The 13,683-nt window shown below is 42.6% G+C and overlaps 1 protein-coding gene and 1 long non-coding RNA gene across 3 annotated transcripts; one reads left to right on the top strand and one right to left on the bottom strand.

The window, feature by feature from the left end:
* The first annotated feature begins 8,568 nt into the window (after positions 1 to 8,568).
* Positions 8,569 to 9,203, top strand: LOC147642563 (uncharacterized). Its single transcript, XR_015273366.1, has 2 exons — positions 8,569 to 8,780; positions 8,847 to 9,203. It is a non-coding gene; the product is annotated as an uncharacterized LOC147642563 (long non-coding RNA).
* Positions 9,197 to 13,639, bottom strand: Elp1 (elongator complex protein 1). Of its 2 annotated transcripts, XM_086840462.1 has the most exons (6): positions 13,001 to 13,637; positions 11,799 to 12,942; positions 10,341 to 11,738; positions 10,041 to 10,275; positions 9,577 to 9,956; positions 9,197 to 9,520 (listed from the first exon to the last, which is right to left on the bottom strand). In XM_086840462.1, the coding sequence occupies exons 1-6, from the start codon at positions 13,571 to 13,573 to the stop codon at positions 9,456 to 9,458; spliced, it is 3,795 nt and encodes a 1,264-aa protein (XP_086696588.1). In that variant the 5' UTR covers positions 13,574 to 13,637; the 3' UTR covers positions 9,197 to 9,455. The 2 variants fall into 2 exon arrangements, with proteins under 2 accessions (XP_086696588.1, XP_020811658.2); XM_020955999.2 differs by having other exon boundaries at positions 10,341 to 12,942; positions 13,001 to 13,639.
* Between the last annotated feature and the right edge of the window lie 44 nt (positions 13,640 to 13,683).

Below are 13,683 nucleotides of genomic sequence, written 5' to 3'. Positions count from 1 at the left end.
ACAAACATTTGATTCCCCAATAAATTTCTAGACTCCATATATATTTTTGTAGATTTTTTTGCATGTCCAATTTTTTTATTAGTGTTTATGCATGGATAGTCAGATAGCCATCTAATGTTGTGTCCATATTTCACGTTCCCATTCCTCTGCTTCCCCGACTCTATATTTTGGGTCACCGCGAGTTCTCCATAAAGAACACGCTTCACCTCCTCCTCAGACCCGGAAAAATCCCCCACGAATTGCCCAGCTTTTGTCAATTTAAGAGCTCAAACCCAAGTCGCATTTACCTCGAAAACTGACAAATTTGCTGGGGGTTCGCTTTTAATTTGCTCTCCTTTGTTAAAGCAATTGCGATCGGTTGGGCGATAGCTGGTAAGCGGTTTATTAATGCCCACCTCCTTACCTCCACCTCGATTGCCCTAATAAGTCGGCAATTTGGAGCAGGATTTCGTCATTATTTGGTAATGCTGCAATATAACTCATTCGTGGAAAATCCATTTCCGATCGGTGGTGGCTGCCCTTTTGCTTGGCTCGGAACGAACCGATTTGAATGTCACGTTGCCGTTGTTACCAAAAAGCGCTCGACAAATTGGAACTGGCACGAGGGCTACCGTCCGAAAACTGGTGGTGGTGACTGGCCAAAAACACAAAAAAAAAAAAAAAAAAACAAGGTAACTACTCTGCAAGTATTTGTTTCTTTTATTTTTTGTGTTTTGTTGTCCAAGCTTTACTTGGCTCGATCCATGAACGTGGCTGTAACGTGTACTAGATTCGGTTGGGCTTGCTCTTTGAAGTGTGTTTAACCCTTTCAGTGCTCCACTAGATGATATTTTATAGAGCTGTTGATTTTGTATATATCATAAACAGGTTCATGCATTTTTGTTCAATGGGAATAATAAATAATATCATATCATTTTTAAAGACTTCAATAAAGAGATGTACATACTTCATATATGTACATGTATGGAATAGAAAAAACTGAATTGAATTCTAATATATAATATATAGATTTCGATACATATATATAAAAATGTATATAATTATATATAAAACAAAGACTACAAATAAATTTTTTTGAGCTTATCTGTAATCAACAAGAAAGGAAACTAACTTCCGAAAGCCAAAGTTAGTATACCCTTAAAATGGGCTCAAGAATTCAAACATCAAATCGATCATAACTAAGTCAAAAATGCATTATTTTTAAATCGGAAAGCATTTCGGTGCTAGTTTTTAAAGTGCTTACAATGCCTTATACTAAGTTTTCAAATTTAAATAACTAAATTTTTTATCAAATTTTTAATGATGATTTTAACGGTGTTACCCCTTATAAAATTTTCAAAATTTTTCAAAAAATAAAAATGTACGGGACATAGCTAGATTAATTCGGCTTATTCATGCTGATCAATAATATATATGGATTATAGGGTCGGAAATGATTCCTTCACTGCGTTTTAAGCTTTTGACTGAAATTATAATACCCTTCTAGGGGATTAAAAATTACCAATAATTCAGAAAATATAAAAAAATCACCCTAAAACCCTATCGAATTTCCACTTAGCTTGGGCATTAAAGGGTTAACCACGCTTGGAATTACAGCGCAGCCGCAAAGTGAACCAAAATTGAGGTTACTCCACCGACAGATGAGCTAACATTTCACGCATGCCCCAAGTTTTTGTGTTTTTTTTTTTGGTGTTTTAGGTTTTTTTGGCTTTTGATTGTGGGTCTGGGAATGCACCGTGGACGTGACTCATGTGGGGTTCATTTCATTCATTTGTTACGTAGGAGTCGCAGGCAGGGTTCAAACAATGCAGTTTTTGTTGCAGCAGAGTTCGCAGTTGTTTTTTTTTGTTGCTATTTTCGCAAGGTGAGCTACACTTTTCGCCTGCTTCTCTTCTCCTCTAAAACTTGGATACTTCACGACTCAATGGAAGCTAGCAACTATAGCTGCAGTAGAAAAAAGAAAGAAGCGACAGAAGAAAGCAAAAGTGGGCGCCACTGCGCGGCACTTTTACTTTCCTCGCTTCACTGACTAGTATCTGACAGATACATTTCCAATTTTCCACAGCAGGCAGCAGCCAGCAGCAGCATCGGACAAGTTTTCCCCGGGTGCTAAACGAGTTTCGAGTAGTGTTAATAGCCAAGAGAGCCGGCAACTGTCGCTGGAGAACGATCGGTTGGTTGGTTAGTTGGTGGGCGTTACCAGAGAGATCCAGATGGGGGTTATATAACCCAGGTGACTTTCGTTTGGAAGCTACTGAACTCGAGAGAGAGAGAGAGAGATTTCTCCCACGCTTCCCCGATACAATTACCACGTTTTTTGGCACTTTTTCTTTTGCCTTAATGTTATTACTTTTCACAAATTAGCCAGACAGGCACTTTCCCCAGCTCTTTCGTGGTGTTGGTTAGGTTAATATTTTTCTTTTTTCTGCCTAGGTAAATTTGCAAGGTGTAAAGCATAACTGGGCATATAAAAGGTTTTTCTACACAAGATATATTCAATATTTTAATTATAATAATTAATTTCCCTGCAAAGAAATGGTACGAAGTTGGTTTTTTTTTGGGTTTCCCTGACATTTTACCTTGCTTCATTTTTGGGTCAACGTATTTTTTGGGGTTTCCTCAACTCGAACATGCGAATCTCCCATTGCCAAGCCATTGCGTGCTAATTGGCAACGAATGTGCAATATTTTCTCAATCAGCCAGAGTTCAAGGTCTGTATGGGAATTATGGGAATTTATTAACACCCACCTGCTAACCAGGAATTCAGACAGGGATTTCAAGGGCTAGACTATGATCAGATCGAAGACCATAGAGCTTACTATTTCTTGAATATATTATTATATACAACACTAAGTGCGCATTATATTCGCTGTAAAATAATTTCATTCGCTGATTTGTTATTCCTTGTCATGTGATAATTGGCGACGATGTTTTGCGTATAATCGAAACCATATAAATTCATTAGCATTTCATAAAACAAAGTACGTCAAAAGAAGCCTGTGGTTGTGCTGCTAACCGGACCCAACCCCCAAAGAATTGTAAAACAGGTTTCTCGCTATTACCGAGAATTTCGTTGTAGACAATAAATTCAAATCCAAAGGCCAAGTGCTATGTACTGCTCAAAAACCATAGAGAATAATAATAATAATAGGTTAAATTACTGCGAAAAAAAGTCCAACACTTTTCGAGTAGTTTGGTATGCAAAGCAGTCTCTAGTGATTGGAAGCTCTTTGCATGCAAATGCATCCGTAAGATGCCCGCGGCATCCATCTGAATGATGAAATATGGCATTTGTGTTGTGTTGTGTGAATTGTGTATCTTTCGGATACGTAAGTAGCGTAAACAAACGGCAAATGCATTGCACTATAAAAGGTAAACAAAAAACGAAAAGGGGGAGGCATTAAGAATGCAGAAGGTGGTAACAAACACACACTCACATAACGTACGTAACATTTGCCCCCATTTGTGGCAACATCTGTGGTTATGTGGAGGAAATGCCCAAAGAGACCCCAGCGAAGTCAACTAAAATGGCTTTTTAGCTGTATGAAAACCGAGCGAATCTAGTTCACAGCCAGCTGCCTTGAGCCAATCTACCAGTCTCTACCTCTCTGTATAATATTCATTTGATATTGGACACACCCTCAAGCTATAGGTAAGATTGCATAGATTGATTCATATACAGTTTCCTGGTATTTTTACTTTGAAAACATTCTAAGTAAACAAAAAAGTTCAATGAAGTAAACAGTTTTTTAAAGAAATAATCAAGAGAAATGTTTAGGTATGATAAATATCAATAAATCTTTATAGTTTTCTTTATTGAATCGTAAGTTTATAATATTTATAGAATGCAAATCCATAATTTTTAACCATATATACATTACAAATAATTTGGAAAGCCACTGAAACCGGTGTGTATTTTGAAAACCATTTAATTTCAGTTGAAAAGTATGCTATAAAAAGTTACACCAATAGTTTTGCAACTTTACTTAATTATTGGACCTTTAAAAGAGATTTTCAAGTAATTTGCAATGCCCAAATTATTTCTATGGCATAACTTAGAAAGGCCTTAATCATTAGCTATACGAAATACCTTTTCACCTATAAATTGTACTCAATTCTCTTTTAGTTGTCACTGTTAATATGAATCCAAAACGAGCCTGACTTCCTGCACGAGTGACCCAAGTGAAGAAGATGTAACTGGCAAACTGCTCTTAATTCAATTAAGTTCAATCAATGCCAAGTGTTTGGCGATTGTTCGTTCCACCGACAAGTGTCTAGAATTGAATTAATATTACAATGTATGTTCTGTCATTGAGAGCAAAGGCGAAACAACCCGAATTTCTATAAGCTTCTGTAAGCCTCTGTAATCTCAGGCCAGTTCATTGACATTGATGTCTATCTACCTGTCAACAGAACAATTCAAGTTTTTAATTTAATTAAGCCAGCTCAAGTGAGTGGAAAGTAGGGAGAAATGCCAAGAGTCAAAAGACTTTTTGATTGAGTAACTTAATTCAACGCCCACCAACAGGTAATCGAGGTTATGGCGGTTTTCAATTGATATTTGCTTAGCTTTTTGCTTGTTATTTCTTTTTTGGTTTTGCGAAAAACTCTGATCATTTTCCCTTCCCCGGCAAGAGCGAGAACACGTTTCCAAGGTGGGTCCAAAAATAAAACCGCATAAATCGAAGCAAAACTGCTGTTGTTGCCCCCAAAAGCAAGATAAACGGAATGGTGAAGAAACAATGGAAGAAACAAACAAAGAAACACACAGAAGAGCGGAGAACGAGGAAAGACTAAATACTGGCTAAAGACAAAGCTCATAGGTCAGGTCTCCGGGTTGGCAGGGCAAGTTTTTTCCTCTTGAGGAGAATGCAAAATACTTAATGCCTTGTGGGGAATGCGGAAGAGAGGAGGTGATGATGATTCAGGGGGTATACATAGGTCCATATGTGTGTTACCTACTAAACTGCAGTGTTGCCTTAATGACAGATTTTGAGTCATCAAGGCGAGAAAATTACCACTCCGATGCATTGGGGCCAAGAATCCGAGAAAGTGGAGCAGGAACTCAAGATCGAAGAGTTATAGTACTTCTTCTCACTTTATTTGTATTAAGATGGAAGTCAAAGAAATCAAAGAAATGTGGTACAGATGAATCTATAATTATCCAGTTAATCCAACTCATTAACGAGCTTCTTGTTCTACTTGAGCTATAAATAAAATGTTTATACTATTAATTTATTAACTCTTCAACATCAGATGCTGATTTTTTCCAATACCTGCAAACGGTATGAATAAACAGGTGATAAGAACCAACCTGATCCCAGAATTACGTGCCATAAACTCAAGACTGGGGGATTTCCTCTGTCAATCGGAATTCGTCTCGTTTTCTAAGAAACTTTTCATTATCTCAGCGTCAGCAACTATGCAACTATTGTGTTTGCTATATAACTTCGTTCTCTATTCTCAAATCCCAAAACCCCTCGAAGACGGACAGGCACGTCTTGTGGCGATCAGAGCTGGCTTCGAACGTGACTCATGGTCTCTCCTCTCTTCAAGAGACCTCGGAGACCTTCGCTATCAGCTCAGCTCAGCTCAGGCCAATCCAATAGGGCACCAGCACCGGCAGGAGACCGGTTTCCCCGATTCTCGGTAACCACATTCCACAAAAACGATGCAGAGAAAGAAACATTATGGTAAATAAATATTTTAACAGGAAATTTATGAGGTATTTATCTTCAAGAAGGATTGTCTAGATCCTGTGTCATACTATTAAAGTAAAGGTATATAAATATGTCCTATTTTATGACCAACTCAGGTAATAATTTGCAGTGTGCCGGCGCCCCTCCTTGGTTTCGAAATCACTTATGTTTCGTCATCCCCGTCGACTCGACTCATTTGGCATTCAAAACGCTTCTCTATTAGCCCGGGCCCATTAAGCCGCCGATTTATGCTGGCCGTTCGCACATGCATAATGCAATTCTGCAAGGCATTTGTTCTGTGGTTGCAGTTGCAACAATTGCTGGGCTCTTGTGGCGTCTCTTGGTAACTAACCTCTAATTAAATTGCTGGCTGTGCGGCGGCCTTCGCCGGCAGCTTTCGATGCTGAATGGAGATGATGGAGCTGGGGTCTGGGGACTGGGAACGGAGATTCTTTTGAAGCCGCCTCTGAATGGATCGCTTAGCTTTGAGGTCTCTCGTTAACGCATCGCTGGCGACTGCAGCTGATTGCAGGTGATTTACAGGTGGCAAGAAGATTGAAACCCGAGTTTCTTGAGAGTTATGCCATTGGCATTGAAGTGAGTCGTTAAGTTGTGCTATTTATTTTTTTTATTGATCCAAACTGCAGGCGGTAAACGTGCTAAATTCAGTTTTTCAAAACACATTTAATATTAGGTAACGGCAGCTTTATTATTTTACACTAATTAATTTTATATTTTCTTTATAGAAAAGAAATTGGCTTGAATAATAAGTAAGATCTGTGTTGCTCAATGTATTTCTAGAATGAAATTTCCATAGGAACATGTTGCTGTAAACAAATTCCTATAACAACATGTTCTTATAAACAAAGCCCAATAGCAACATATTTCTGTGCATATTAGATTTAATTGTTATATTTAATATTAGAACATATTTAAACACTAATATTTTAATATGGATATGTATTTTATAATAAAATAGTTAGCAAATGTAAAAAAAAATTGTTATTGGAGCTATAGATTCAGTCAATGGAAACATTGAAAGTTTGATCACTATTCCTTTTGCAACTTTAATATTTATATTATCCGATTTCCTAATATTTTTAAAATACAGTATAATTACCAGGTGTTAGTTCAAATAGTAAGAACTATTTTAAGGGTATGAACAAATAAATTATAGTAAATTAAACCATACACAAACAGTTGTTCGCGAAATGGTCCACGTTTCACAAATTACAAATATTATGACATTTTTAATCAAATAATTGCTGGCGTTTCCACATGTGCGAAAAAATATCCATAGTTAGTGCGATGTTTTCTGGCGCGCACAAAAAGCAAATACGAATTATATTAAAGCGTCAACAACAAAAGCGTAATTAAATAAAAAAAAGGAGAGAAAAAAAAACAGGCAGCAAGTCAGAAGTGGAAAAACCAAAAACAACAACAATGAATGATGTTGAAAGTCGTTTTGCGAGTTTGACCGCTGAGCTCCACTGTCCGCAAGAGAGCTCGCTATATTGGAGAACGGAGAGTGGAGAGACGATCTGATCTGGGGAGCTTTTGGGGAGAACGAGAGAGAAAGAGTGGGGCTTAGAGCTAGACTTACCAAAAAAATGTTTATATTTTATATAGTATAGACTTCTCGGCAGCTCCGATTTTAGATTGACGATTTCAGCACTTTTCTCGATGGCTTCATTGTTGTTGCAAAAATACAGAAATACGTAGACTTTTCACGTCACACTTTTGGCTTCCGCGTTGACATAAACAAACAACAACAAATCCAGTAACGACACTTTCCTCTTGCACTTTTTAAACAATTGAGCGATTTCTATGGCTTGACATTAATTTGCAATTAATTGCATTTTCAATTTCCATATTTCACTCATACACACAGAGCCACACGCACTTGTATTATTTACACTCTGCTCCCCTTTCGTTTTCCGCTCCACACACGCACACACAAAGACGCGCCTGGTTGTTGCTTTTGCTTGCGGTTTCTGTTTATTTCCCCTCTCACTCGATTTCCGCACAATAGAACCAACAAAATTGTGTTAACAATTTTTCGTGTGTTTGTTTATTCGAACAAAAAACTGAATACCGCAACGCGAGCGCCAGCATCCAGCAACACGTCCGCTTCGTTCGACGGTTTTTTCGAAAATAAATTTGGATTTCCCACTGTAGCCCACCTCGTCGCGACTGCGACGCTGGCAGCGGCCGTGTTGCCAGTAATGACCGCCCGTATAAGCTTGATTCTGAGCTTGTAAATAAAAAGCTCTGATATTTTCCTTATAATATAAATCCTTGTTATTATGATTACGTATATTTTACATTAAAAATAAATTATATTATAGACAATACGCTTGTTGCTACTTTTATAAATTTTTTAAATTTAAATATAAACGATATGTGGTCTAAAAAAAGCTTAACTGGCAACACTGGGTGGCAGAATACGAAAGCGCTGCAGAGCACAGTGGCAAAAAGCATTTAACTGTGAGCGAATATAAACTCCATTTATAATAAAAATGGGTTCTTGGATAAGTTTATTTTGTATTTATATATTATATTATAGAAATTATGTTTTTTATTACTTGCTTCAGGTAATTAGCTCCTTTAATTAAAAGGTATTTACTATTATTCATGAATGGTAATAGAATAAAATTGTTGTATGCAAAAAAAAAAGTTAGATATATAAATTAGAAGATGTTTTTTTAAAAATGCATACTAATTTAACATTTCTTTACTAACTTCAAATGCCAATAACAATGTAATACAAATACATTATAATCTTAGCAAAAATTTTGTTGATAAAGCGGCGCTATAACAGTCATTTTTCCCACTGCGCATGCCTGGAAGCTCCAACAGCGGAATGCAAGTGAACATTTTTGCACTGTTAATCGGGAAATGATGGTTAAAAGTCGATAATTAAGTTTAATTGTAACTAAAGAAGGCAAAACGGCCTATTACTCTGTTAAGATTGCATGTTAAAAGTGGAGAACCTTCAACAAGACAGAAGACAGAAGTATGCTAATTAATTATAATGAAAAGCCGCAAGTTTATAGATAGAAATGTATATTTTTAAACGAGGTATTTATATTTTAGTTATTGCCCTATTATGTGATAATAAAGGCTTTCGTATGTAATGTAAGATAGGTAAAACATAGAATCAACTAGTAAATAGAAACGAAATTTACCTAGGGATAATGCCGTCCCCACTGTTCCCACCATGACTGGCGGCTACCTGGCAACAATGGTCGCCCACAACACAAATCCCGGCAGGTGAAACCGGTTCCAACCTTCTCCGGTGGTTGCCTCCGCTTCTACGGTTTTTGTTTGGCAAACAAAACGCTTCACTGCAGCGGCGCACCAGCAACAGGAAATCATATCAGGCAAAATGTTTGTTTTTCCAAAAAGGAAATATATATGAAGGGCGTTGCTGCTCACAGGCGGCAACGATTATAAATGATATCTAAAAGACGACGCCCCCAATAAAAAAGTGATAGTTCCGAATCGAACATGAGCTTGGGGGAAGAGCCCCATGTCGTGCCGCCCACTTTTGCCAGCTGCCTGGCACTGGACTGGCACTCATCACTCATAATCTGCCCACTGCAAGCGTTGGTTTTTTGTTTAATTTCGATACATTCAATTAGCATTTCAATGCTACATTTATTTCCAGAGCAGTGAAAGTAAAGCTTAGATGGGTGCGGATATTGGGGGAGGATTCGGGTGAGGCGACCAGCATCACGCAATTAAAATGATGACTCACTGGAGGATCTCGTGTTGCCAGTCGATCAGATTTAGCTGCGGCTTGAATCGCTTCAGGGGACCTGAAAGTAGCTACGTTAGAGCCTTAATTTAAGGGAAGGAAATTCTCACAACTCACTTATCAAGGCGTAGCGCTGCTCCTTTTGCAGCGCCAAATAGTCCACATTGGGTCCCGTTAGATGCTGCGCCACTGATCCATTGCTCACCAGCTCCGGTGTCCAGATCTCGTCCAGCGACGCCTCTACTGTCTTCAAAAGCGTCTTAAATTCACGCTGCAATGACGCCGCGAGGGAATCTCCATCCACAGGTGCTCCGCTGCCGCCAAGCTGGAGCAGCGCTTTGCATGTGTCACGCACAGGCTGCTGCTGCTGGGCGATCTTCGTGACGTGGTTGTGCAACGCATCAATGAGCGCGATGTCTTCGAAGGGGTTGCCCGGCTTCAAGCTTAGCAGCTTGCGTTCGTGCTTACGTCGGTTTTTGCTGGAGCGGAATGTCTTGCTACAAGGAGCGAAAAAACACAGGGAGTTATAAAGTGAAAACTTTGGCTAAAGTGCAGTGGAGCAGGTCCAGGTCTTAGCTTACCCGGTGCCACGAGAGGTACCGCTGTAGCGCGAGGAGTGTAGACTGGTTGTGTCTGACAGAAGATCCACCTCCTCGATGTCCACGTCGCCATCGTTATCCGCATCTCCTGAAGTGGCTTGCTTTTGGCGAATGTCTAACAAGCGCTGCTTGTACTCCACGAATAGCTTAAGATCGGCTTGTAAGGAGCCCTGCAATTGTGCTCCATAGGCCAACAGGGCTGGGGCGATCTTGTCGGCTGGAAAATATGAAAAAATTATGTTAATAATTTAAATAAATTAAAGTTAGCTAACGATTCCTTACCCAATGCATCTCCCTGCTCCAAACCGGCTTCGTAGATGGCCCTGCCGTAGAGATGACCCTCTAGCAGTACTTCTAACTGCCTGTTCCGGTCCCCACCATGCTCCTTTACCAATTCATAGGCTTCCATGTGACGTCCCTGCTGCTGTAGAGGTCCCACCAGTGACAGGGCCACCTGATCCAGAGGCTCGTCCAGCTTTTTGGCTAGTATTAGGACTCGTTGCCAATCCAGCGTATGCTTGGCACTGAGCAGCGCCTGCTGGAGTTGTCCTCCACGCTCGTACATCAAACTGGCATTATCCAGCTTGGCATTAGCCCTCAGGTGATCTGCATAGGCCACGCAGACCCGCTTGTGGAACTCCTCGTGCTCCCGATAGCACGACAATCCGGCTGTGTACAGGCCATGCTTCCGGATGAACTCAAGAGCCTCCTCGTAGTGCTGCTCCCCGCAGGAAGCCAGATGGGACAGGGCCGCGGGATACCTTTTTAGGTGATCATCGATCCGGAACTTGCGATATTCAATGGGCAGAGCCTTCAGTTCATTCAGATAGGGCAGGAATTCCTTGGGATCTTTCTGCGATTTTTGGGCAACGAAAAGGACCAAACCAAAGTCGTAGGTGCCCAGGGCCACGTTGTATAAGTCGTTCACATCCACCAGGTAGAGCAGGTACTTCAGCAGTTGGTCTGCCAGAGTAGCATCCGCCTGCTTTTCCTGCCAGATCAGCTGTAAAGCCTGCTCCAGTCGACCCAACTTGACATAAGCTGTGATAATAGGCAGGCGAAAGCGTTCAACATCCTCCGGCCGCGCTGCCTGCTCCATGCGTTGGCACAGCAGTCGGCACACATATTCCACCTTCTCCTCCACACGATAGTCTGCGGGATAGGTCTGCTTAGCAGCCTCGTAGTTGCTGGAGTACATGCCCTTGGCAAAGTCTTCGTTCTGAAGTTCACTCAGGAAGAGACAGAGCCACTGGCTCTGCTTGATTTCACGCAGGAAGACGTCTACCGAAGCCACGAAAAGCTCAACGTTGTGATCCCAGATGATGTTTAAGTTGATGCGCTGCTTCCGGAGCATCTGCATCGCTGCCTGGTATTGCTTCCTCGCGAGCAGGGCACCAACCAGCTCCAGTACAAGCACGCGAGGGCAGATGGCTTCCAGATTTCCGCGCGGAAGCTGCAGCACCACTCGCGCCTCACTGGCCACTGCCGTTACCAGCTTGCCGCCCCGCTCAATGTTTCTGCTCGCCACTTGACGGCGATCCTTCAGTCGGACAAAGTGTAGTGCATTGAGCTGGGTGTAGGCGAGGTAGTTACCCACCACGCAGAAGGAGGTGACGTCTTCGGCGATGCGATGACCATCTAGGTGGAGTAGCTGTTGATTGCGGAGCGTAATGAGACCGCCTGGGAACGGTTGTGAGTAATTAAATAAGAAACACATTAATAATCCCTTGTATAACTCACCTGTAGAGTCACTGTTGAGGGTGAACCACTCAATCTGGTCGGCTGCCTGGGCCAACTGCACATGCGTTCGCTCCACCTTCAGCGTGTTGTCTGTTTTGAGGGATACCTCATAGGTATGACCATTATTTACCGTCTGAACAAAGAACTCATCCATGGCATTGGCTCCGACTGACAAAGCATTGACCAGCCCGCTGATTCGCAGGGAACACTGCACCCTGTAGCAGAGCTCGCCCTTATCGTTGACCTCATCTTCGTCGGGCTCCTTGTTTAACAGCAAAAGACGCGTGGATCCGCCCGTGCTGTAAGTGGCCAGCAGGTAATCACAGTTGAAGTACGTGAGATTCGCCAGTGGTAGGCGTGAGAGCTCTGCATCCGGCATTAGTACGGTAGCTCGCGGTTCCTGAACGCTCAACTGCTGCATGGGCTCGTAAAAGTGCAGCTTCCGATCGCAGGTGTAAACACACAGGCTGGTCTCGTACCAGGTGAAGGCGTTGATGTAATTATCCAGCTGCAGGACGCGTTGGGACATGGGAGGCGGCACAACCGCCCTGGCAAAGTCCGTCAACAGCAGACGCTTGCCATCGATGACACCAACGACGCCACTGCGCTCGTACCGATCCACAGCGAAGGCCCAGCGGTAAACCAACTGCTTTCCGCTTTCCTTGACCAGGTGCAACGTGTGCTCGGCTCCCATTCGCGTGTCCCAATGAAGCAGCGCCAGCGGATCCTCTTGGTCGAAGATCAATACCTGCTTTAAGTACCAATGGTAGTTGCCTATCGTGTACAGATAAACTCGCTGCTCTTCCTTTGTGGCTGTCCTAATGGCCAGAATGTCGGAGTCCTCACTCCAACGCAGCTGCACCACCGGCTCTTCTTGCAGATCGAAGGGTAGCACTAGCTCCCTATGCCTTAAGCCATTCTTCTCGAATAGTGCTATCGTGGACTTATTGGGGAACCTCTGGGGCAGAGCAATCCAATTGCCCGCCGGTCGCCAGGCCACCACTTGCTGCAGATTTGCGCTCTTTTCGGCCGTGTGTTGAAGTTTTCCCTCGCAGTCGTATACCTTGAAGGTGCGGCCAACCTGAGCGGCCACGTAGGAGACCACAAAATGGGCACCATCGCCGCGCCAAGAAATGTGTATGTCCTGCAAGGCAAATGCTATTACAAACCAAAGAAAAATATTACAAATTTAAAGCTCAAACCTGGTTAAGCTCCTGCCAGTCTTGATTAGCGGTGTCAGCAGCGCCCGCCGTCTGCTTAGCAGCTTGCTTTCCCTCTGATCCGTGGAACTGTGTCTCCTTCTTGCCCCATCCCACGTTGACGAATTGCTGGTCCGGCGCCAGATCCGCGTTCAGTGGCTGCTCGGCAATCACATCGAATGTGCTGGTCATAAGCACCACGTTGTGGGTCCGGGTCACAAAGGCCACCACCTCCTGGTTGGGTGACCAGGCCATGCGCTCGATCCCTACCTCGCAGTAGGTGCCCTCGCTGGTGGCTCCCGTCTGGGGATCGATCAGCAGCACCTCGCCGGCTCCGCTGGCCACACAAATCGCATTATCCAGCTGCAGGAACTCGGCGCCCACAATGTCCGGCAAATCGGCAATCACTTTGGACCGCACATCGCCGGACTCCTGCACGGCGTAGATCTGGCCGTCGGTCACCAGGAAGGCCGTGTCGGAGGCGTCTCCATTTAGCTCCGGCTGCAGTAGTAGCTGGCGGGACTGAGCCACCGCTGTGTCCAGCTCCTGGCAATATTGAAGCTTCAAATTGCGCATATTTCGTAAATATTGCACGTGTGGAACGGTGTGACCGGAGCTTTCGAATGCACCAAAATAAACAAATGCATTCCCTGACAAATACCAAAATGTATCCACAAATCTGCTTG

Source organism: Drosophila serrata, unplaced genomic scaffold (assembly GCF_035046125.1).
Source record: "Drosophila serrata isolate PLE 108 unplaced genomic scaffold, ASM3504612v1 contig_382, whole genome shotgun sequence".
NCBI lineage: Eukaryota > Metazoa > Arthropoda > Insecta > Diptera > Drosophilidae > Drosophila > Drosophila serrata.
Note: the sequence above shows the minus strand (reverse complement) of the source record. Positions and strands in the feature narration are given on the sequence as shown.

Excerpts from the sequence above, each read along its gene's own strand:
- Elp1 (XM_020955999.2), bottom strand. The coding sequence starts at position 13,573 with ATGCGCAATTTGAAGCTTCAATATTGCCAGGAGCTGGACACAGCGGTG. Across the intron at positions 10,276-10,340 it reads GGAGCAGGGAGATGCATTGG|CCGACAAGATCGCCCCAGCC; the intron begins GTAAGGAATCGT and ends CATATTTTCCAG. Across the intron at positions 9,957-10,040 it reads GGTACCTCTCGTGGCACCGG|CAAGACATTCCGCTCCAGCA; the intron begins GTAAGCTAAGAC and ends CGCTCCTTGTAG.